This window comes from Coregonus lavaretus (assembly GCF_964263955.1).
Source record: "Coregonus lavaretus genome assembly, chromosome: 32".
Lineage (NCBI taxonomy): Eukaryota > Metazoa > Chordata > Actinopteri > Salmoniformes > Salmonidae > Coregonus > Coregonus lavaretus.
Genome location: NC_140019.1, coordinates 38,715,255 through 38,740,544, shown reverse-complemented (window position 1 = coordinate 38,740,544; position 25,290 = coordinate 38,715,255). Strand labels below are relative to the sequence as shown.

At 45.7% G+C, this 25,290-nt stretch overlaps 1 protein-coding gene across 1 annotated transcript in view; it reads right to left on the bottom strand.

Moving 5' to 3' along the window:
• Positions 1-2,255: 2,255 nt before the first annotated feature.
• Positions 2,256-25,290, bottom strand: part of LOC311107277 (catenin alpha-1-like) — a 208,471-nt gene continuing 185,436 nt past the window's right edge. Inside the window, exons 16-18 of the mRNA XM_084149757.1 lie at positions 17,663-17,797; positions 3,752-3,964; positions 2,256-3,229 (exon numbers count right to left, since the gene is read on the bottom strand). Coding sequence (XP_084005883.1) covers positions 3,152-3,229; positions 3,752-3,964; positions 17,663-17,797 — 426 coding nt within the window. The 3' untranslated portion in view covers positions 2,256-3,151. The remainder of the gene's footprint in view (positions 3,230-3,751; positions 3,965-17,662; positions 17,798-25,290) is intronic.

Sequence of the window (25,290 nt, the reverse complement as noted above, 5' to 3'; positions counted from 1 at the left end):
CCTGCTGATTTTGTACGTTTGCCGACTGACAAAGACATGATCAGTCTATAATTTTAATGGTAGGTTTATTTGAACAGTGAGAGACAGAATAACAACAACAAAAATCCAGAAAAACGCATGTCAAAAATGTTATGAATTGATTTGCATTTTAATGAGGGAAATAAGTATTTGACCCCTCTGCAAAACATGACTTAGTACTTGGTGGCAAAACCCTTGTTGGCAATCACAGAGGTCAGACATTTCTTGTAGTTGGCCACCAGGTTTGCACACATCTCAGGAGGGATTTTGTCCCACTCCTCTTTGCAGATCTTCTCCAAGTCATTAAGGTTTCGAGGCTGACGTTTGGCAACTCGAACCTTCAGCTCCCTCCACAGATTTTCTATGGGATTAACGTCTGGAGACTGGTTAGGCCACTCCAGGACCTTAATGTGCTTCTTCTTGAGCCACTCCTTTGTTGCCTTGGCCGTGTGTTTTGGGTCATTGTCATGCTGGAATACCCATCCACGACCCATTTTCAATGCCCTGGCTGAGGGATAGGAGGTTCTCACCCAAGATTTGACGGTACATGGCGCCGTCCATCGTCCCTTTGATGCGGTGAAGTTGTCCTGTCCCCTTAGCAGAAAAACACCCCCAAAGCATAATGTTTCCACCTCCATGTTTGACGGTGGGGATGGTGTTCTTGGGGTCATAGGCAGCATTCCTCCTCCTCCAAACACGGCGAGTTGAGTTGATGCCAAAGAGCTCGATTTTGGTCTCATCTGACCACAACACTTTCACCCAGTTCTCCTCTGAATCATTCAGATGTTCATTGGCAAACTTCAGACGGCCCTGTATATGTGCTTTCTTGAGCAGGGGGACCTTGCGGGCGCTGCAGGATTTCGGTCCTTCACGGCGTAGTGTGTTACCAATTGTTTTCTTGGTGACTATGGTCCCAGCTGCCTTGAGATCATTGACAAGATCCTCCCGTGTAGTTCTAGGCTGATTCCTCACCGTTCTCATGTTCATTGCAACTCCAAGAGGTGAGATCTTGCATGGAGCCCCAGGCAGAGGGGATTGACAGTTATTTTGTGTTTCTTCCATTTGCGAATAATCGCACCAACTGTTGTCACCTTCTCACCAAGCTGCTTGGCGATGGTCTTGTAGCCCATTCCAGCCTTGTGTAGGTCTACAATCTTGTCCCTGACATCCTTGGAGAGCTCTTTTGTCTTGGCCATGGTGGAGAGTTTGGAATCTGATTGATTGATTGCTTCTGTGGACAGGTGTCTTTTATACAGGTAACAAACTGAGATTAGGAGCACTCCCTTTAAGAGTGTTCTCCTAATCTCAGCTCGTTACCTGTATAAAAGACACCTGGGAGCCAGAAATCTTTCTGATTGAGAGGGGGTCAAATACTTATTTCCCTCATTAAAATGCAAATCAATTTCAAAAAAAATTTGACATGCGTTTTTCTGGATTTTTTTGTTGTTATTCTGTCTCTCACTGTTCAAATAAACCTACCATTAAAATTATAGACTGATCATTTCTTTGTCAGTGGGCAAACGTACAAAATCAGCAGGGGATCAAATACTTTTTTCCCCTCACTGTATGTATGTATGTATGTATGTATGTATGTATGTATGTGTGTGTATGTATGTATGTGTATGTGTGTATGTATGTATGTGTGTGTGTGTATGTATGTGTGTGTGTGTATGTATGTATGTATGTATGTATGTATGTATGTATGTATGTATGTATGTATGTATGTGGAACTAGGGTTATGTATTAAACCAGAAGGTTGGGAGAGAATGATTCTCCTCTCTCTATTAGCTTTGGTTTGCTGCATCCAGTGAGGCACGCGAGACCTCATCCAGACTACTCTTTAAAACCTGGGGGGTTAACGACAGGGAAAAATAACTAAACATTTACAGTTCCAAATGTCAAAGAGGACTACACAAACAGATTTACTGTACTGTACTTAAAACATTAAAATAATGACAATTCAGTGTTATATTAGCAGTAAGGCCCGAGGGGGTGTGGTATATTGGCAATATACCACAGTGTTGCGTCGTGCCTGGATACAGCCCTTAGCCATGGTATATTGGCCATATACCACAAGCCTTATTGCTATTACACGCTGGTTACCAACATAATTATAACAGTAAAAATAAATGGTTTGTCATACCCGTGGTATACAGTCTGATATACCACAACTTTCAGCCAATCACAGCATTCAGGGCTGGTAAGCACCCAGTGTATAGTAAAGTATTACGACACTATAATATCAAACTTTTATTAGACAGCACAGAACACATTGAGAATGAAAAATCAACTTGTTTTTTAAAAATCAAAGCTAAAAACCAATGCTCCAGTATTAAGTATTAAGGCAGTAGATCTGGTTTAGAGTGGATAGGCCCATCTGATCTGCACATTATATAATGCTGCACCATATTCTATACGGCACATAGTGGGATACCATCCAATACCCTCCCACCGTCCACACAATTAGAAAATATGTTAGAATGTAATTATATAAAATACCCAGGGCATCTCACATCACAGGTTAAGGGGCAGTGGGTCAGGGGTCAAAATGATTAGTTGTCAGAATTAGATCTTACAGTATCAATGAAAGCCTCCCTCCCCTCTCGTACAAACATTGGAATATATAATAGCAACAACAGTAATAGAATTGCCCTTTGCTTTTTTCTAAATCGCTTTGTTTTCCAGTAAAAGGCATCATACGGCAGGCTAGAGACGGAGAGCCATCAGAATACAGTCGTTTGAATGGAAAAAAAGTGACTGGTAGAGAAAGAGAGCGAGAGAGTTCAGGACCTTCCCTTCCATAGCAACATCACATCCAACCAGACGGCTGGACTAGACCAGGGAAGGAAAGGAGGAGGAGCTTTCCAAACCATTTCATTCAGATTTTTTTTTTTTTCTCACCCTGTCATTTTTGACGAGACTAAAAAGAAGCTCCAAACATCTACATCAGAGTTGATCTAGCCAGCTCCATCAGAGTTGATCTAGCCAGCTCCATCAGAGCTGATCTAGCTAGCTCCATCAGAGTTGATCTAGCTAGCTCCATCAGAGTTGATCTAGCCAGCTCCATCGGTATCCCAACCCTCTAGCCCCTACCTCCTCTCACCACCCTAACCCTGACTCGACCGCTCCATCTCTAGATGCTATCCATGGCTTTGAACTCGCTGAGAGCCTGAACAGGGTTGATGTGTTTCTTTTGGGATGACCTCTTGACCTAAGAGAAGAGAAGATAGCATTTTTATTATTCTGTTTTCACAGAAATGTATCTCGGGTCATTAAATCTCCTTACAGGCCATAAAAAAACTTTTAAAAACTGGCAATTTACAGAAGAAACATATAGGGCTGGTTTCCCGGACACAGATTAAGTCCTGGTATTCTCCATGGAGATTGAAAGCTTTTTAGTCCAGGACTATGTTGAACCTGTGTCCTGGACACCAACAGGGAACTACGCAGGGGATTATACAAGTGATGCTGGGAATCCTTAGCGGTGAAACTGCCACGTCCGTTTGCGATATTACAACAAAGACGTTACTTCAAACAACGGACACTTTTCCCCCTCGGATGTCATTGCATGTGCAATAGACCAGCAGAGTTTATACTCTTGTTTTTACCAAGATGCTGAATGCTCCAATCCTCCTTTTCAAAAACAAAACAAAAACAATAACACCTGGGGGTGAACCAGTGGAGCCGTCCCCCCTGTAGAGGATCTCAGCTTTAACATCATGGTTCCCGTTACCTTGTTGTTGGATCCATCTTCCTGTTTCTCTCTCTTGACCAGGGGTTTCTTCTCTGGGGCTTTCATCTTCCAGGAGATAGCAGGCATGTTCAGGGACTGCATGGCCATGGACTTCTGGTACTTAGTGGAGGCCACGTAGCTAGCCTTGACCGTGGACACCACCGTGTTCATCAGGTTCTTAGCTGCCTGGATCAGAGACATAGCACTGTCCACCTGGAGGGAGAAGGGAGGAGGGAGAGGAGGGAGGGGGGGAAAGGAGGGGAGGAGGGAGAGGAGGGGAGGAGAGAGGGAGGTGGGAGAGGAGGGGAGGAGAGAGGTAGGGGGGAGAGGAGGGGAGGAGAGAGGTAGGGGGGAGAGGAGGGGGGAGAGGGAGGGAGGGGGGAGAGGGGGAGAGGAGGGGAGGGAGGGGGGAGAGGAGGGGAGGGAGGGGGGAGAGGAGGTGAGAGAGGGGGAGAGGAGGGGAGGGAGGGGAGGAGAGAGGTAGGAGGGAGAGGAGGGGAGGGAGGGAGGAGGGGAGGGAGGGGGAGAGGAGGGGGGGAGGGAGGAGGGGAGGGAGGGGGAGAGGAGGGGGGGAGGGGGAGGAGGGGAGGAGAGAGGGAGGGGGGGAGGGAGGGAGGGGGGAGAGGAGGGGAGGAGAGAGTGAGGGGGGGAGGGAGGAGAGGAGGGGAGGGAGGGGGAGAGGAGGGGAGAGAGGGGGAGAGGAGGGGAGAGAGGGGGAGAGGAGGGGGGGAGGGAGGAGAGGAGGGGGGGGGGGGAGAGGAGGGGAGGAGGGGAGGGGGGAGAGGAGGGGAGGAGAGAGGTAGGGGGAGGAAGAGAAGGAGATAGAGAGAGAGAAGAGACTAGGTTAGCCAGTGCTTGAGGTAGAAGTTGTCCTCTTAACCACAGATCTAGGATCAGATAACTAACTGTACCTCCCAGGATATTATACGGTATAACCATATAGATACATCCCAAATGACCCCAAGGGGCCCTGGTCAAAGTAGTGCACTATATAGGCAATAGTGTGTCATTTGGGAGCACACAATATCTGACCCCAGATCAGCAGTTAGAGGCAACCTGTATTTCCACCTGTAATGTTTCCCACCACCACCCTCACTGATCAGAGGGTCACTGAGTTAATGTGATCCTATGTGTCTGGCTTTGGCCAATGTCTCTGGCTACGTCCCAAATGGCCTCCTATTCCATATATAGTGCACTACTTTTGACTAGGGCACATAGGTCAAATAGGCTCTGGTCAAAAGTAGTGCACTATGTAGGGAATAGGGTGTAGTTTGGGCTGTAGCCTGAATGTTACTGTATCTGTGGTGGGGTTGGGAATACCTGGCTCTCTAGGAATGCTTGGGAAACCTCCTGTGAAGGGAAAAGGGAGAGAGGGAACTTGAACGTTAATAGTTGAACTCTAGAAGTCTAGTTAATAAAGTGAAACATGGTGGAGCCTCGGGGTAAAGGCTTCAGAGCAGGACAAGGCAGCAGCAGTGTGACTGGCTGTACATCCAGCAGATTGACCATGTGGTGTACAGGGTATACTGAATAACATCCAGCAGATTAACCATGTGGTGTACAGGGTATCCTGAATAACATCCAGCAGATTGACCATGTGGTGTACAGGGTATACTGAATAACATCCAGCAGATTAACCATGTGGTGTACAGGGTATACTGAATAACATCCAGCAGATTAACCATGTGGTGTACAGGGTATACTGAATAACATCCAGCAGATTAACCATGTGGTGTACAGGGTATACTGAATAACATCCAGCAGATTAACCATGTGGTGTACAGGGTATACTGAATAACATCCTGCAGATTAACCATGTGGTGTACAGGGTATACTGAATAACACCCAGCAGATTAACCATGTGGTGTACAGGGTATACTGAATAACATCCAGCAGATTAACCATGTGGTGTACAGGGTATACTGAATAACATCCTGCAGATTAACCATGTGGTGTACAGGGTATACTGAATAACATCCAGCAGATTAACCATGTGGTGTTCAGGGTATACTGAATAACATCCTGCAGATTAACCATGTGGTGTACAGGGTATACTGAATAACATCCTGCAGATTAACCATGTGGTGTACAGGGTATACTGAATAACATCCAGCAGATTAACCATGTGGTGTACAGGGTATACTGAATAACATCCAGCAGATTAACCATGTGGTGTACAGGGTATACTGAATAACATCCAGCAGATTAACCATGTGGTGTACAGGGTATACTGAATAACATCCAGCAGATTAACCATGTGGTGTACAGGGTATACTGAATAACATCCAGCAGACTAACCATGTGGTGTTCAGGGTATACTGAATAACATCCAGCAGACTAACCATGTGGTGTTCAGGGTATACTGAATAACATCCAGCAGATTAACCATGTGGTGTACAGGGTATACTGAATAACATCCAGCAGATTAACCATGTGGTGTACAGGGTATACTGAATAACATCCAGCAGACTAACCATGTGGTGTACAGGGTATACTGAATAACATCCAGCAGATTAACCATGTGGTGTACAGGGTATACTGAATAACATCCAGCAGATTAACCATGTGGTGTACAGGGTATACTGAATAACATCCAGCAGATTAACCATGTGGTGTACAGGGTATACTGAATAACATCCCGCAGATTAACCATGTGGTGTACAGGGTATACTGAATAACATCCAGCAGACTAACCATGTGGTGTACAGGGTATACTGAATAACATCCAGCAGATTAACCATGTGGTGTTCAGGGTATACTGAATAACATACAGCAGATTAACCATGTGGTGTACAGGGTATGCTGAATAACATCCAGCAGATTAACCATGTGGTGTTCAGGGTATACTGAATAACATCCAGCAGATTAACCATGTGGTGTACAGGGTATACTGAATAACATCCAGCAGATTAACCATGTGGTGTACAGGGTATACTGAATAACATCCAGCAGATTAACCATGTGGTGTACAGGGTATACTGAATAACATCCTGCAGATTAACCATGTGGTGTACAGGGTATACTGAATAACATCCAGCAGATTAACCATGTGGTGTTCAGGGTATACTGAATAACATCCAGCAGATTAACCATGTGGTGTACAGGGTATACTGAATAACATCCAGCAGATTAACCATGTGGTGTACAGGGTATACTGAATAACATCCAGCAGATTAACCATGTGGTGTACAGGGTATACTGAATAACATCCAGCAGATTAACCATGTGGTGTACAGGGTATACTGAATAACATCCAGCAGATTAACCATGTGGTGTACAGGGTATACTGAATAACATCCAGCAGATTAACCATGTGGTGTTCAGGGTATACTGAATAACATCCAGCAGATTAACCATGTGGTGTACAGGGTATACTGAATAACATCCAGCAGATTAACCATGTGGTGTACAGGGTATACTGAATAACATCCAGCAGATTAACCATGTGGTGTACAGGGTATACTGAATAACATCCAGCAGATTAACCATGTGGTGTACAGGGTATACTGAATAACATCCAGCAGATTAACCATGTGGTGTACAGGGTATACTGAATAACATCCAGCAGATTAACCATGTGGTGTACAGGGTATACTGAATAACATCCAGCAGACTAACCATGTGGTGTTCAGGGTATACTGAATAACATCCAGCAGACTAACCATGTGGTGTTCAGGGTATACTGAATAACATCCAGCAGATTAACCATGTGGTGTACAGGGTATACTGAATAACATCCAGCAGATTAACCATGTGGTGTACAGGGTATACTGAATAACATCCAGCAGACTAACCATGTGGTGTACAGGGTATACTGAATAACATCCAGCAGATTAACCATGTGGTGTACAGGGTATACTGAATAACATCCAGCAGATTAACCATGTGGTGTACAGGGTATACTGAATAACATCCCGCAGATTAACCATGTGGTGTACAGGGTATACTGAATAACATCCAGCAGACTAACCATGTGGTGTACAGGGTATACTGAATAACATCCAGCAGATTAACCATGTGGTGTACAGGGTATACTGAATAACATCCAGCAGATTAACCATGTGGTGTACAGGGTCTACTGAATAACATCCAGCAGATTAACCATGTGGTGTACAGGGTATACTGAATAACATCCAGCAGATTAACCATGTGGTGTACAGGGTATGCTGAATAACATCCAGCAGATTAACCATGTGGTGTTCAGGGTATACTGAATAACATCCAGCAGATTAACCATGTGGTGTACAGGGTATGCTGAATAACATCCAGCAGATTAACCATGTGGTGTTCAGGGTATACTGAATAACATCCAGCAGATTAACCATGTGGTGTTCAGGGTATACTGAATAACATCCAGCAGATTAACCATGTGGTGTACAGGGTATACTGAATAACATCCAGCAGATTAACCATGTGGTGTACAGGGTATGCTGAATAACATCCAGCAGATTAACCATGTGGTGTTCAGGGTATACTGAATAACATCCAGCAGATTAACCATGTGGTGTACAGGGTATGCTGAATAACATCCAGCAGATTAACCATGTGGTGTACAGGGTATACTGAATAACATCCTGCAGATTAACCATGTGGTGTACAGGGTATACTGAATAACATCCAGCAGACTAACCATGTGGTGTACAGGGTATACTGAATAACATCCAGCAGATTAACCATGTGGTGTACAGGGTATACTGAATAACATCCAGCAGATTAACCATGTGGTGTACAGGGTATACTGAATAACATCCCGCAGATTAACCATGTGGTGTACAGGGTATACTGAATAACATCCAGCAGACTAACCATGTGGTGTACAGGGTATACTGAATAACATCCAGCAGATTAACCATGTGGTGTACAGGGTATACTGAATAACATCCAGCAGATTAACCATGTGGTGTACAGGGTATACTGAATAACATCCAGCAGATTAACCATGTGGTGTTCAGGGTATACTGAATAACATCCAGCAGATTAACCATGTGGTGTTCAGGGTATACTGAATAACATCCAGCAGATTAACCATGTGGTGTACAGGGTATACTGAATAACATCCAGCAGATTAACCATGTGGTGTACAGGGTATGCTGAATAACATCCAGCAGATTAACCATGTGGTGTTCAGGGTATACTGAATAACATCCAGCAGATTAACCATGTGGTGTACAGGGTATACTGAATAACATCCAGCAGATTAACCATGTGGTGTACAGGGTATACTGAATAACATCCTGCAGATTAACCATGTGGTGTACAGGGTATGCTGAATAACATCCAGCAGATTAACCATGTGGTGTACAGGGTATGCTGAATAACATCCAGCAGATTAACCATGTGGTGTACAGGGTATGCTGAATAACATCCAGCAGATTAACCATGTGGTGTACAGGGTATGCTGAATAACATCCAGCAGATTAACCATGTGGTGTACAGGGTATACTGAATAACATGTAAAGTAGTGAACAACCTTAGGATGCGTCTCAAATGGCTCCCTATCCCCTGTATACAGTAGTGTCCTATAGACCCTGGTCAAAAGGAGTTGCACTATATGTGACCCGTTTCAAGAAACCAGGCGTATGTTGCACGTCACAGGAGAGGCATTAGAATTATTTATTATTATTTTTATTTTTTTATATATAATTTATCAAAATGTGTTTTTTTGGCAAAAAATTACTTCTGCAACATGTGAACTTTAATGTGCCTTAATAACAAATGTGTATTCCATCTGTAAATATGAATACAATTGCTAATTATGAGCCTAGTCGGTTTAGCCACGGAAAAAGACAGGAACCTTCCCGCTAGCCATGATTGGCTGAGATAATGGATGGGCTGGACATGCTGAGAGATGAGTTCGGATTGGTCTGCCAGGTAGCATGCTTCTGTCTATAACATGAGCTGCTCATTATGTGTAGATAATCCTTGCTACCGTGGCTTTTTAAAAAAAGATATAACGTTGGACTGCTCTCAACAAAATGTCTGCTCTGAATTGTGATGGACTACTACTACAGTCAGCGTGATGACTACTACTACTACGGTCAGCGTGATGACTACCACTACAGTCAGCGTGATGACTACCACTACAGTCAGCGTGATGACTACCACTACAGTCAGCGTGATGACTACTACTACAGTCAGCGTGATGACTACTACTACAGTCAGCGTGATGACTACTACTACAGTCAGCGTGATGACTACTACTACGGTCAGCGTGATGACTACTACTACGGTCAGCGTGATGACTACTACTACAGTCAGCGTGATGACTACCACTACAGTCAGTGTGATGACTACTACTACAGTCAGCGTGATGACTACTACTACAGTCAGCGTGATGACTACTACTACAGTCAGCGTGATGACTACTACTACGGTCAACGTGATGACTACTACTACGGTCAGCGTGATGACTACTACTACGGTCAGCGTGATGACTACCACTACAGTCAGCGTGATGACTACTACTACAGTCAGCGTGATGACTACTACTACAGTCAGCGTGATGACTACTACTACAGTCAGCGTGATGACTACTACTACAGTCAGCGTGATGACTACTACTACAGTCAGCGTGGTGACTACTACTACAGTCAGCGTGATGACTACTACTACAGTCAGCGTGGTGAGTACTACTACAGTCAGCATGATGACTACCACTACAGTCAGCGTGATGACTACTACAGTCAGCGTGATGACTACTACTACGGTCAGCGTGATGACTACTACTACAGTCAGCGTGAACCGGAGTGACTTGACACAACGTGGGCCGAAGAAGCTGTAACTACAAACAAAACGGAGTAAAAAGGGTTCCACTCTGCAGTGAAGCGTTCCTCCGTGTATACGGGTAAGAGTCTAGCTACATTTTCCGATATTATACGTTTCTAATTTTGTAAGAAAGTAATTTTCATTGCAAGTTAAAACGTACTGTTAGCTAGCTAGCGAACGTTAGCTTGCTGGCTCGCTAGCTAACGTTATGTGTGTGATATGTGTAGTAATATTATTTGTATATCAGAAAGCCATTTGCATTGCTAGTTATAGCCTAATGTTAGCTAGCTATCTGAACATTGAACCTAGTTGGTTAGCTTTAGCTACCTGCAGATTCATGTATGGTGGCTAGCTATGACAATCCGTTTGTAATGTAGCTATGCGTTGGGATTATGATTAATTGTTTAGCTAGCTAAACAAAAGACTCCACTTCGCCAGATTGTTACATGACCCATCAAGTTAGCCAGGTGTGTCTGGGGGTGATTACGGCCATCTATTGTATTTCATGAACATGTCTAGACAATAGTGACCCATCCACTTAGCTAGATGTGGCTGGGGGGTGGTTATAGCATTTCTTTCACATGACCCATCAATTTAGACAAGTGTGTCTGGGTAAGCATCATCTAATAATTATAAAATATTTATGAAATATTTTTATCTGGACACTTTCTATTTTTGAAAGTGCTGCTATGCAAATATGCAAGTCACCATTTCACTGTACCGTTTACACCTTCTGTATCCTGTGCATGTGACAAATAAACGTTGATTGTATTGTGAAAAACAACATGACCTGCACCAAAGTCAGATTAGGATGTAGGCCAAGGACTAGATAGTGTATTTGTACTACTACTGTTTGCTACTACTTTCACCACTTTTAGTCTTGAAATCTTTGGTTGTTTACTACACTACCTCACTCTGTTTAGCACATGGCCTCACATGTGAATCCTTAAAGAGATGGGTGGGGCTAAGGCTTAAGAGGGTGTGAACGATGCTGATTGGATGTAGACAAATAACAGCTCTCCAGTAGGGTGTATCAAAACATTCAAGGGCCATTTTCTCAAATGTAGGGTTACAAGTTCATCAGCTTTCAAAGCAGAATTACTTTCTCATTGTTCCTCAACGGGAGTGCATGATATACCATTTTCTAGCGCCGAGTCTCTACTTTTATCCAATGTAAAAAAAAAAAAAAAAAACATATAATAAAAACATCACATTTTGCTACATAATATTTAGGGCTGACCCCATTTAGTCGTTTGGTCGACAGATTTCTTTAGTCGAGCAGTCGCAATGATTATACCTTTTTTTTTATGGCGCCTGTCTAATTGGCGCCTGTCTAATTGGCGCCTGTCTCAGTGGACTAGTCAGTCCATCACGTTAAGACAGGTGATACTGAAATTGTATATTTTACATTTTACATTTTAGTCATTTAGCAGACGCTCTTATCCAGAGCGACTTACAGTTAGTATATGGTTATATTATGTAAAAATAAATGGTGCAACACTAATAAATCGAATATTATTTTATAACAAATTAGCTTTCTCCCGCGTTGGATACGGTCGCTGTCCACGGTTCTGGAACAATCTTCAGTGCGCCGTAGAATTGGCGCCTTTCCCTATTTTGCTATGTGCATAATACCAACGTTAATAAGCATATTGGGATTCAGAACAATGTGGCGGAGGCAGCGGCAGCAGAGACGAGGAAACTGCCCTTGCCTTTAGCCTAATTGTCTAAGAAAACTGAGGATAGAGGAAACCAACTTAATTAGGTCTATAATCAATAGCCTAACTCTTAAATGGGCCTGGCTTTATAAATAATCCATATATCTACAGAAATTAAGACAGATCCTGCTTCTGTTGCCTGTTTAAATAGCCTACTGATTCCGTGAGCACCAAGCCTCATGCAACGGCAACATGTCTGATTAAGCAATTTCACAGATTTGTCTGTTTTTAATCTCTGATATGCTGTAATAAAGGATTCACAATTTTTTTTTTCTACTTTAGAACAGACTGGTAATTACTTATCATTTATTTAGTGTTGTTTACACTGTTCCAAACAGGCAGAACAATTATATTGTAATCTAACAGCACCTGTTTGTCATAATACGCACGCAGCTCTCGCTCCTAGACCCTCTTTTTTCAAAATCTCCTATAGTAGCCTTGTATAACACCATCAAGCTGTTGGCCTAACAGCGCGTCCTGTTTAGTCTTAACCCTCGAACTTACTTAGGACTACATTTCAATACTTATATAGGCTACTGCATCAATCAATTACTTATTTGTTCTTGCCATCACACAGCATACGAGACAGTCACGCTTTGAAATGCAATCAATGATTTGTTTTAAAATTAAATAACAAAAACGGAGCTTCGAATAATTAGCCTAAACATATAAATAAACCGCAATTCACGAACGCATGCAACTGTTTTTAATCTGCTGTAATAAAGGCTTTATATCTCTGGTGCACTTATTTTGTGTTGTTTACACTGTTCCAAATGGTCAGAAAAAATAATATTGTAATATCACAGCAACTGTTTGGCACACATAATACTCATGCAACGCTTGCTCCTACAGTAAACCCTCCTGTTTATTAAATGTCCAGTAGTTTCCACAACTAAATCAAAATGTCTTCCACAGATCTGACTTTCCCTCCTGAGCAACCAGTAAACATTCGCCCGTTTTGAGCTTCTTTTCAAGTCCTCCGCATCCATTTTGCTGTCAAGTGTTACTGTGTTCTGAGTTTATTATAACCAGTGTATTGATGTGATTATGATAAGCCAGGACCTATTGGGTCACATGCATGCGATGCTTACATGTTTCACGTAAAGAGAGCAAGGGTCGAGGGAATAGGGAATGTTTTTCCTAAACAAATTAGGGATTTCGGTAACATAACTTTTCTGTCAGAAAACAAGTATGAAACTGTGAGGGCCCCTGTATGAGGTCCCAGGTGTAGCTGTTCCACTGAAGGACAGAGGCGTTGTTCTGGAGCAGGACCAGGACCAGGGCTGCCCTCAGAACAGCCTCAGTTCGTCGGGGAATGGACTCTACAAGGTGTTGAAAGCGTTCCACATGGATGCTGGCCCCATGTTGACGCCAACGCTTCCCACAGTTGTGTCAAGTCGGCTGGATGTCCTTTTGGTGGTGGGCCATTCTTGATACACGCGGGAAAACTGTTGAGCATGAAAAACCCAGCAGCGTTGCAGTTCTTGACACAAACCGGTGCGCCTGGCACCTACTACCATACCCCGTTCAAAAGGCACTTAAATCTTTGGTCTTGCCCATTCACCCACAATAGCACAAATACATATTCCATGGCTCAATGCTTAAAAATCCTTATTTTAACCGGTCTCCTCCCCTTCATCTACACTGATTGAAGTGGATTTAACAAGTGACATCAATAAGGGATCATAGCTTTCACCTGGTCAAAAGTAATGATTATAAAGTTAATAGTACCATTTGAGACACAGCCCTGGGTAGAAACGGCTATTGTTGGAATAAACTGGGAGTGTCTGAAATGGTAGCCTATTCCCTATGTTGTCTCTGGTCAAAAGTAGTGCACTACATAGGGAATAGGGTGCCATTTGGGACTCACACGACCATTGTGTTTCAGGTCTAAAGGACAGGAGGAGGATGAGGAGGGAGGGAGGGAGGGAGGGAGGGAGGGAGAGCAAACTAATTTTCCTCCACTTGAAGGAAGCAGAAAACCACTGAGTTGAAACAAGATGCTGGTATGGCGGATGGAAGAGCAGGTTTAAGGCTCTTCCTAAAAAGTTAATATCTTCTGGCAGGATGTTATTTTACATTTTAGTCATTTAGCAGACGCTCTTATCCAGAGAGACTTCCAGTTAGTGAGTGCATACATTTAAAGGATTTGGCAATGAAGCCCTTTATCTACTTCCCCAGAGTCAGATTAACTCCACTAGCAAACTAGCATTAGCACAATGACTGGAAGTCTATGGTAACTGCTAGCATGCTAGTAGACTTCCAGTCATTGTGTTAATGCTAGTTAGCGTTGGCTCGCAAAACTACCTCTTAACTTCCTTCATACTGGATGCAGATACAAAATGGGCAAGATCCCGAAGTATCCGTTTAAGCCAGTGACTAAGCAACAGAGAGGGGAAGACATTTTGAGACACTAGTCTCTTTAGGAGAGAACATGAAAGGAAGCAGGGAAGGGAAGCCTTTATATAAAGTCGGCGTCCCAAATGGCACCCTGTTCCCTATAGTGCACTACTTTTAACCAGAGACCCTATGCGCCCTGGTCAAACGTAGTGCACTGAATAAGAAATAGGGTGTCATTTGGTATGCAAACAAATACTTTTATAAAGCTGTTATTATTTCTCTCATTTTATTTCTTTATTCATTCTGTTATTATCTGTATCAAACACCGGCTGTAAATTACACAACACAAGGGAATGAATCATTAGCTAATGGGAAGCTATTTCTTGGGTTATTAAGTTTAAATTCAGCTACTCAATGAGGCTGGGAAAGAATAAATTACAGTTTTGCTTTGAAATTGAGAAAAGGAACCGGTGGATGAATTCAATGGAGCAATTTTAAAGTGAAAGGAGGAGAAAGGAGGATGAAACGTTTATTTTATAATATGACTCATTAAGGGTAAATTACCTTTTCAGTCTTGTTTGGATAAAACTTTTCTCATCTCAAGGAAGGAAATCTAGGTGAAAATATTAGCCTAGTTACTATTTATTTATTTTTAGTCATTTAGCAGACGCTCTCATCCAGAGCGACTTACAGGAGCAATTAGGGATAAGTGCCTTGCTCAAGGGCACATCGACAGATTTTTCACCTAGTCGGCTCGGGGATTAGAACCAGCGACCTTTCGGTTACTGGCACAACGCTCTTACCCACTAAGCTACCTGCCGCCCCCATTATTCAAAGTTTAGTTTCAAAAGGTCAGTCTTCCGTCTACTTTAGAGTGCCGACCCAAATGGCACCCTATGCTCTACGTAGTGCACTACTTTTGACCAGGGTAGTATGGGCTCTGGTCAAAAGAAGTGCACTATATACGAAATATGGCGGCATTTGAGACTCCACCCTAGGTTACTTTGAGGTAGCAGAATGTTTTTACTATTGGAGCACATTTACATGGTAGGTCATCTGACATGTTGATAATTATACCACGTTGTTCATGTTTAAACTATTTTTGTAATTACCATATCGATTTACACTTAATTTACAGTTAACAAGGCAGATCAAAGTTTTACCAATTTCCCACCCTAACAAGGCAGATCAATGTGTTAACCATTTCCCAGGCTAACAAGACAGATCAAAGTGTTACCCATTTCCCAAGCTAACAAGGCAGATCAAAGTGTTAACCATTTCCCAGGCTAACAAGACAGATCAAAGTGTTACCCATTTCCCAGGCTAACAAGGCACATCAAAGTGTTACCCATTTCCCAGGCTAACAAGGCAGATCAAAGTGTTACCCATTTCCCAGGCTAACAAGACAGATCAAAGTGTTACCCATTTCCCAGGCTAACAAGGCACATCAAACTGTAAGCTATTTCCCAGGCTAACAAGGCACATCAAAGTTTTACCAATTTCCCACCCTAACAAGGCAGATCAAGTGGTAGCCAGTTCTTACTATTATCATTTAGTGTAATTCTCACACAGTTTTCTACTACAGGTGTGAGTCAGAACAGCCCTGGGTGGGATTTGAACCGACTGATATATGTGTACCGGGGTCAGCGGCTTTAGAAGCAGGCCACAGCATGTACAGTGTTTAGTAACACAGTGTAAAGCTAGGCTACACAGCAGGCCAGGAGTTTTCCCAAATGTGCCGAATTGGTTTTCAAGTACATCACTATAGAGAACATAGAAAAATGCTATGGTAATACAACATTTAAGTTTGCACACTCCCAGGAATGTCATAAATGATGGATCATTAGCTTCCCTACAGAAAAATACACTAATAGTCACACATCTAGATGGCCGAGCGGGGTGGGTGTGGAGGCAGAGGTCAGAGGTCATACTGTACAACCAGGTTCCTACATTTGAATTAAAAAAATATATATTTTTCAAACAAAACTTCACTACATTTTATCTCTGGGACCCTTAGGGTGACAAATCAGAGGAAGATTACTGAATGTAAGTACATTATTTACCTTCAGAGGTGAACGTATCAAACCAGTTTAATTGACTAAAGTTTTTTGTTGTTGTGCACTCTCCTCAAACAATAGCATGGTATTTTTTTCTTGCTGTAATAGCTACTGTAAATTGGACACTGCAGTTAGATTAACAAGAATTTAAGATATCTGCCCATATAAGACACCCAGTCACTACAAAGATAAAGGCGTCCTTCCTAACTCAGTTGCCGGAGAAGAAGGAAACCACTCAGGGATTTCACCATGAGGCCAATGGTGACTTTAAAACAGTTACAGAGTTCAATTGGCTGTGATAGTAGAAAACTGAGGATGGATCAACAACATTGTAGTTACTCCACAATACTAACCTAAATGACAGAGTGAAAAGAAGGAAGCCTGTACAAAATAAAAGTATTCCAAAACATGAATCCTGTTTGCAATAACGCACTAAAGTAAAACTGCAAAAAATGTGGCAAAGAAATTAACTTCATTTTCCTGAATACAAAGTGTTAAGTTTGGGGCAAACAACACATCCCTGAGTACAACTCCTCATATTTTCAAGCATGGAAGTGGATGTATCATGTTATGGGTATGCTTCTCATCAGCAAGGGAGTTTATTTTAGGATTTTAAAAAACGGAATAGAGCTAAGCAGCGGAAAAATCCTAGAGGAAAACCTGGTTCAGTCTGCTTTCCAACAGACACTGGTAGACAAATTCTCCTTTCAGCAGGACAATAACCTAAAACACAAGGCCGAATATACACTGGAGTTGCTTACCAAGAAGACAGTGAATGTTCCTTAGTGGCCTAGTTACAGTTTTGACTTAAATTGGCTTGAAAATCTATGGCAAGACTTGAAAATGGCTGTCAACAATGATCAGCAATGTTCAACAACCAACTTAACAGAGCTTGAAGAATTAAAAAAAATAACTGTGTGCAAATATTGTACAATCCAGAAGTGCAAAGCACTTAGAGACTTACCCCAGCTATAACCACTAGACTACACACAGCATGTACAGTGTTAGTAACAAAGTGCATCAGTTCTTACCCCTGAGACCACGAGCTCTCCTCCCAGGTTCTGGACCTCTGCTTTGACCTTACTACAGATGTTGAGCTGGTGGCAGTACAGGGCTATACGCTGTAGGTAGGCCAACAGGTCCTGCTTACAGGCCGAGTCTGGACACTGGAGAGAGAGACAGAGAGAGATGGGGTTAGACTAGGACATACAGAACGAGTCTGGACACTAGAGGAGAGAGATAGAACAGAAAGAGGAGGACGGGAGAAACAGAGAGACAGAGAGAGAGACAGAGACAGAGACAGAGACAGAGACAGAGAGAGAGAGACAGAGAGCGACAGAGAGAGAGACAGAGAGCGACAGAGAGAGAGACAGAGAGAGAGAGACAGAGACAGAGAGACACAGAGATAGAGAGAGACACACAGAGAGAGAGAGAGACAGAGAGAGAGGGAGACAGAGAGACAGACAGAGAGACAGAGAGAGAGAGAAAGAGAGACAGACAGAGAGAGAGACAGAGAGAGAGACAGAGAGAGCGACAGAGAGAGAGACAGAGAGAGAGAGAGAGACAGAGAGACACACAGACAGAGAGACAGACAGAGAGACAGACAGAGAGACAGACAGAGAGACAGAGATAGAGAGAGAGAGAGACAGAGAGACACACAGACAGAGAGACAGACAGAGAGACAGAGATAGAGAGAGAGAGATGGGGTTAGACTAGGACATAGGCATACAGGCAGTCTGGACACCAGAGGAGAGAGATGTAGCAAGAGATAAAAAAGAGAATAAGAGAAAGAGCATAAAAAGCAGTGGAATGAAAAGGATGGATGGATGGATGATGGATGGATGGATGGATGGATGTATTTCACAGCCTGGCATGTAAAATGTCCCAACGTCTACTAAGGTCTAATAAAGCTGGGCAGGAACGTGTGTGTGTGTGTGTGTGTGTGTGTGAGTGAGAGAGAGAGAGCCCAACCACAGCCAGCCTTCCGTGACCTTTCACGACACACACAGGAAATGCCAATTCCTCCTTATTTAAGTTACTGACACAGCAGAATTTTAATGTGCTGCAGCACGGTGTGTGTGTGAGATACACTGTATTGCGAGCCTGGTGGTGGGTGGACAGGCCTGGTGGGGGTGGACAGGCCTGGGGGGGGGGGTGGTGAGGCCTGGGGGGGGTGGTGAGGCCTGGGGGGGGGGGACTGGGGGGGGGTGGTGAGGACTGGGGCTGTAGTGGAATAGAAAAGGCTATATTTTCCTGTTCTGGTTTGGTGTGTTTCAGCCACTGCCTGTCAACAGAGGAAATGGATGCCCTCCCCATCCTCAGATCTCACAGATAGAGTGCCTGAGTGTGTGAGTATTTCTGTGTGTCTCTCTCTGTGTGCGTCTCTCTCTCTGTGTGCACGTCTCTCTCTCTCTGTGTGCGCGTCTCTCTCTCTCTGTGTGCGCGTCTCTCTCTCTCTGTGTGCGCGTCTCTCTCTCTCTGTGTGCGCGTCTCTCTCTCTCTGTGTGCGCGTCTCTCTCTCTCTGTGTGCGCGTCTCTCTCTCTGTGTGCGCGTCTCTCTCTCTCTGTGTGCGCGTCTCTCTCTCTCTGTGTGCGCGTCTCTCTCTCTCTGTGTGCGCGTCTCTCTCTCTCTGTGTGCGCGTCTCTCTCTCTCTGTGCGCGTCTCTCTCTCTGCGCGCGTCTCTCTCTCTCTGCGCGCGTCTCTCTCTCTGTGCGCCTCTCTCTCTGTGCGCCTCTCTCTCTCTCTGTGCGCCTCTCTCTCTCTCTGTGTGCGTCTCTCTCTCTCTCTGAGTGCGTCTCTCTCTGAGTGCGTCTCTCTCTCTGAGTGCGTCTCTCTCTCTGAGTGCGTCTCTCTCTCTGTGCGTCTCTCTCTCTGTGCGTCTCTCTCTGTGTGCGTCTCTCTGTGTGCGTCTCTCTGTGTGCGTCTCTCTCTCTGTGCGTCTCTCTCTCTGTGCGTCTCTCTCTCTGTGCGTCTCTCTCTCTGTGCGTCTCTCTCTCTGTGCGTCTCTCTCTCTGTGCGTCTCTCTCTCTGTGTGCGTCTCTCTCTCTGTGTGCATCTCTCTCTCTGTGTGCGTCTCTCTGTGTGCGTCTCTCTCTCTGTGCGTCTCTCTCTCTGTGCGTCTCTCTCTGTGCGTCTCTCTCTGTGCGTCTCTCTCTCTGTGCGTCTCTCTCTCTGTGCGTCTCTCTCTCTGTGCGTCTCTCTCTCTGTGCGTCTCTCTCTCTGTGCGTCTCTCTCTCTGTGCGTCTCTCTCTCTGTGCGTCTCTCTCTCTGTGCGTCTCTCTCTGTGCGTCTCTCTCTCAATCAATCAATCAATTTTATTTTATATAGCCCTTCTTACATCAGCTAATATCTCGAAGTGCTGTACAGAAACCCAGCCTAAAACCCCAAACAGCTAGTAATGCAGGTGTAGAAGCACGGTGGCTAGGAAAAACTCCCTAGAAAGGCAAAACCTAGGAAGAAACCTAGAGAGGAACCAGGCTATGAGGGGTGGCCAGTCCTCTTCTGGCTGTGCCGGGTGGAGATTATAACAGAACCATGCCAAGATGTTCAAAAATGTTCATAAGTGACAAGCATGGTCAAATAATAATCAGGAATAAATCTCAGTTGGCTTTTCATAGCCGATCATTAAGAGTTGAAAACAGCAGGTCTGGGACAGGTAGGGGTTCCATAACCGCAGGCAGAACAGTTTAAACTGGAATAGCAGCAAGGCCAGGCGGACTGGGGACAGCAAGGAGTCACCACGGCCGGTAGTCCCGACGTATGGTCCTAGGGCTCAGGTCTCTCAGTTGGCTTTTCATAGTCGATCATTAAGAGTTGAAAACAGCAGGTCTGGGACAGGTAGGGGTTTCGTAGCCGCAGGCAGAACAGTTGAAACTGGAATAGCAGCAAGGCCAGGCGGACTGGGGACAGCAAGGTGTCATCATGCCCGGTAGTCCTGACGTATGGTCCTAGGGCTCAGGTTCTCAGAGAGAAAGAGAGAACGAGAGAATTAGAGAGAGCATACTTAATTTCACACAGGACACTGGATAAGACAGGAGAAGTACTCCAGGTATAACCAACTAACCCCAGCCCCCCGACACATAAACTACTGCAGCATAAATACTGGAGGCTGAGACAGGAGCGGTCCGGAGACACTGTGGCCCCATCCGAAGAAACCCCCGGACAGGGCCAAACAGGAAGGATATAACCCCACCCACTCCGCCAAAGCACAGCCCCCGCACCACTAGAGGGATATCCCCAACCACCAACTTACAATCCTGAGACAAGGCCGAGTATAGCCCACAGAGGTCTCCACCACAGCACAAACCAAGGGGGGGGGGCGCCAACCCAGACAGGAAGATCACGTCAGTAACTCAACCCACTCAAGTGACGCACCCCTCCCAGGGACGGCATGAAAGAGCACCAGCAAGCCAGTGACTCAGCCCCTGCAACAGGGTTAGAGGCAGAGAACCCCAGTGGAGAGGGGAACCGGCCTGGCAGAGACAGCAAGGGCTGTTCGTTGCTCCAGCCTTTCCGTTCACCTTCACACTCCTGGGCCAGACTACACTCAATCATATGACCTACTGAAGAGATAAGTCTTCAGTAAAGACTTAAAGGTTGAGACCGAGTCTGCGTCTCTCACATGGGTAGGCAGACTGTTCCATAAAAATGGAGATCTATAGGAGAAAGCCCTGCCTCCCGCTGTTTGCTTAGAAATTCTAGGGACAATTAGGAGGCCTGCGTCTTGTGACCGTAGCGTACGTATTGGTATGTACGGCAGGACCAACTCGGAAAGATAGGTAGGAGCAAGCCCATGTAACGCTTTATAGGTTAACAGTAAAACCTTGAAATCAGCCCTTGCCTTAACAGGAAGCCAGTGTAGGGAAGCTAGCACTGGAGTAATATGATCAAATTTCTTGGTTCTAGTCAGGATTCTAGCAGCCGTATTTAGCACTAACTGAAGTTTATTTAGTGCTTTATCCGGGTAGCCGGAAAATAGAGCATTGCAGTAGTCTAACCTAGAAGTAACAAATGCATGGATTAATTAATCTCTGTGCGTCTCTCTCTGTGCGTCTCTCTCTCTGTGTGCGTCTCTCTCTCTGTGTGCGTCTCTCTGTGCGTCTCTCTCTGTGCGTCGCTCTCTCTGAGTGCGTCTCTCTCTCTCTGTGCGTCTCTCTCTCTGTGTTCGTCTCTCTCTCTCTGAGTGCGTCTCTCTCTGTGCGCGTCTCTCTCTCTCTCTCTCTGTGCGCGTCTCTCTCTCTCTGTGCGCGTCTCTCTCTCTGTGCGCGTCTCTCTCTCTCTGTGCGCCTCTCTCTCTCTGTGCGCCTCTCTCTCTCTCTGTGCGCCTCTCTCTCTCTCTGTGCGTCTCTCTCTCTCTGAGTGCGTCTCTCTCTGAGTGCGTCTCTCTCTCTGAGTGCGTCTCTCTCTCTGAGTGCGTCTCTCTCTCTCTGTGCGTCTCTCTCTCTCTGTGCGTCTCTCTCTCTCTGTATGTCTCTCTCTCTCTGTGCGTCTCTCTCTCTGTGCGTCTCTCTCTCTGTGCGTCTCTCTCTCTGTGCGTCTCTCTCTCTGTGCGTCTCTCTCTCTGTGCGTCTCTCTCTCTGTGCGTCTCTCTCTCTGTGCGTCTCTCTCTCTCTGTGCGTCTCTCTCTCTCTGTGCGTCTCTCTCTCTGTGCGTCTCTCTCTGTGCGTCTCTCTCTCTGTCGTCTCTCTCTCTGTGCGTCTCTCTCTCTGTGCGTCTCTCTCTCTGTGCGTCTCTCTCTCTGTGCGTCTCTCTCTCTGTGCGTCTCTCTCTCTGTGCGTCTCTCTCTCTGTGCGTCTCTCTCTGTGTGCGTCTCTCTCTCTGTGTGCGTCTCTCTCTCTCTGTGCGTCTCTCTCTCTCTGTGCGTCTCTCTCTCTCTGTGCGTCTCTCTCTCTCTGTGCGTCTCTCTCTCTGTGCGTCTCTCTCTCTGTGCGTCTCTCTCTCTGTGCGTCTCTCTCTCTGTGCGTCTCTCTCTCTCTGTGCGTCTCTCTCTCTGTGCGTCTCTCTCTCTGTGTGTCTCTCTCTGTGTGCGTCTCTCTGTGCGTCGCTCTCTCTGAGTGCGTCTCTCTCTCTCTGTGCGTCTCTCTCTCTGAGTGCGTCTCTCTCTGTGTGCGTCTCTCTCTCTGTGTGCGTCTCTCTCTCTGTGTGCGTCTCTCTCTCTGTGTGCGTCTCTCTCTCTCTGTGTGCGTCTCTCTCTCTGAGTGCGTCTCTCTCTCTGAGTGCGTCTCTCTCTCTGTGCGTCTCTCTCTCTGAGTGTGTCTCTCTCTCTGTGTGTGTCTCTCTCTGTGTGTGTCTCTCTCTGTGCGCGTCTCTCTCTCTGTGCGCGTCTCTCTCTCTGTGCGCGTCTCTCTCTCTCTGCGCGTCTCTCTCTCTGTGCGTCTCTCTCTCTGTGAGTCTCTCTCTCTGTGCGTCTCTCTCTCTGTGCGTCTCTCTCTCTGTGCGTCTCTCTCTCTGTGCGTCTCTCTCTCTCTGTGCGTCTCTCTCTCTCTGTGCGTCTCTCTCTGTGCGTCTCTCTCTGTGTGCGTCTCTCTCTGTGTGCGTCTCTCTGTGCGTCTCTCTCTGTGCATCGCTCTCTCTGAGTGCGTCTCTCTCTCTCTGTGCGTCTCTCTCTCTGTGTTCGTCTCTCTCTCTGAGTGCGTCTCTCTCTCTGAGTGCGTCTCTCTCTCTGAGTGCGTCTCTCTCTCTGTGCGTCTCTCTCTCTGAGTGCGTCTCTCTCTCTGTGCGTCTCTCTCTCTGTGCGTCTCTCTCTCTCTGTGCGCGTCTCTCTCTCTCTGTGCGCGTCTCTCTCTCTCTGTGCGCGTCTCTCTCTCTCTGTGCGCGTCTCTCTCTCTCTGTGCGCGTCTCTCTCTCTCTGTGCGCGTCTCTCTCTCTGAGTGCGTCTCTCTCTCTCTGAGTGCGTCTCTCTCTCTCTGAGTGCGTCTCTCTCTCTCTGAGTGCGTCTCTCTCTCTGAGTGCGTCTCTCTCTCTCTGTGCGTCTCTCTCTCTGAGTGCGTCTCTCTCTCTGTGCGTCTCTCTCTCTCTGTGCGTCTCTCCCTCTCTGTGCGTCTCTCTCTCTCTGTGTGCGTCTCTCTCTCTGAGTGCGTCTCTCTCTCTGAGTGCGTCTCTCTCTCTGTGTGCGTCTCTCTCTCTCTGTGCGTCTCTCTCTCTCTGTGCGTCTCTCTCTCACCAAAGCATATTGCTCTATTACCGACACATAGATATAATACAGTAAATGAGTGTGTGTGTGTGTGTGGTGCATATAATTAAGTTACTCTCCCAGACATCAGTCTATATCGACAGGGATAAAACACACTATGAAGAGTTACTACATTTACATTTAACACTGACCATGGCTACACTATGGGTCCTGGTCAACATGGCTACACTATGGGTCCTGGTCACCATGGCTACACTATGGGTCCTGGTCAACATGGCTACACTATGGGTCCTGGTCAACATGGCTACACTATGGGTCCTGGTCAACATGGCTACACTATGGGTCCTGGTCAACATGGCTACACTATGGGTCCTGGTCAACATGGCTACACTATGGGTCCTGGTCAACATGGCTACACTATGGGTCCTGGTCAACATGGCTACACTATGAGTCCTGGTCAACATGGCTACACTATGGGTCCTGGTCAACATGGCTACACTATGGGTCCTGGTCAACATGGCTACACTATGAGTCCTGGTCAACATGGCTACACTATGGGTCCTGGTCAACATGGCTACACTATGAGTCCTGGTCAACATGGCTACACTATGAGTCCTGGTCAACATGGCTACACTATGGGTCCTGGTCACCATGGCTACACTATGGGTCCTGGTCAACATGGCTACACTATGGGTCCTGGTCAACATGGCTACACTATGGGTCCTGGTCACCATGGCTACACTATGGGTCCTGGTCAACATGGCTACACTATGGGTCCTGGTCACCATGGCTACACTATGAGTCCTGGTCAACATGGCTACACTATGGGTCCTGGTCACCATGGCTACACTATGGGTCCTGGTCAACATGGCTACACTATGGGTCCTGGTCACCATGGCTACACTATGAGTCCTGGTCAACATGGCTACACTATGGGTCCTGGTCACCATGGCTACACTATGAGTCCTGGTCACCATGGCTACACTATGGGTCCTGGTCAACATGGCTACACTATGAGTCCTGGTCAACATGGCTACACTATGGGTCCTGGTCAACATGGCTACACTATGGGTCCTGGTCACCATGGCTACACTATGGGTCCTGGTCAACATGGCTACACTATGGGTCCTGGTCACCATGGCTACACTATGGGTCCTGGTCAACATGGCTACACTATGGGTCCTGGTCAACATGGCTACACTATGGGTCCTGGTCACCATGGCTACACTATGGGTCCTGGTCAACATGGCTACACTATGGGTCCTGGTCACCATGGCTACACTATGGGTCCTGGTCAACATGGCTACACTATGGGTCCTGGTCAACATGGCTACACTATGGGTCCTGGTCAACATGGCTACACTATGGGTCCTGGTCAACATGGCTACACTATGAGTCCTGGTCACCATGGCTACACTATGGGTCCTGGTCAACATGGCTACACTATGGGTCCTGGTCAACATGGCTACACTATGAGTCCTGGTCACCATGGCTACACTATGGGTCCTGGTCAACATGGCTACACT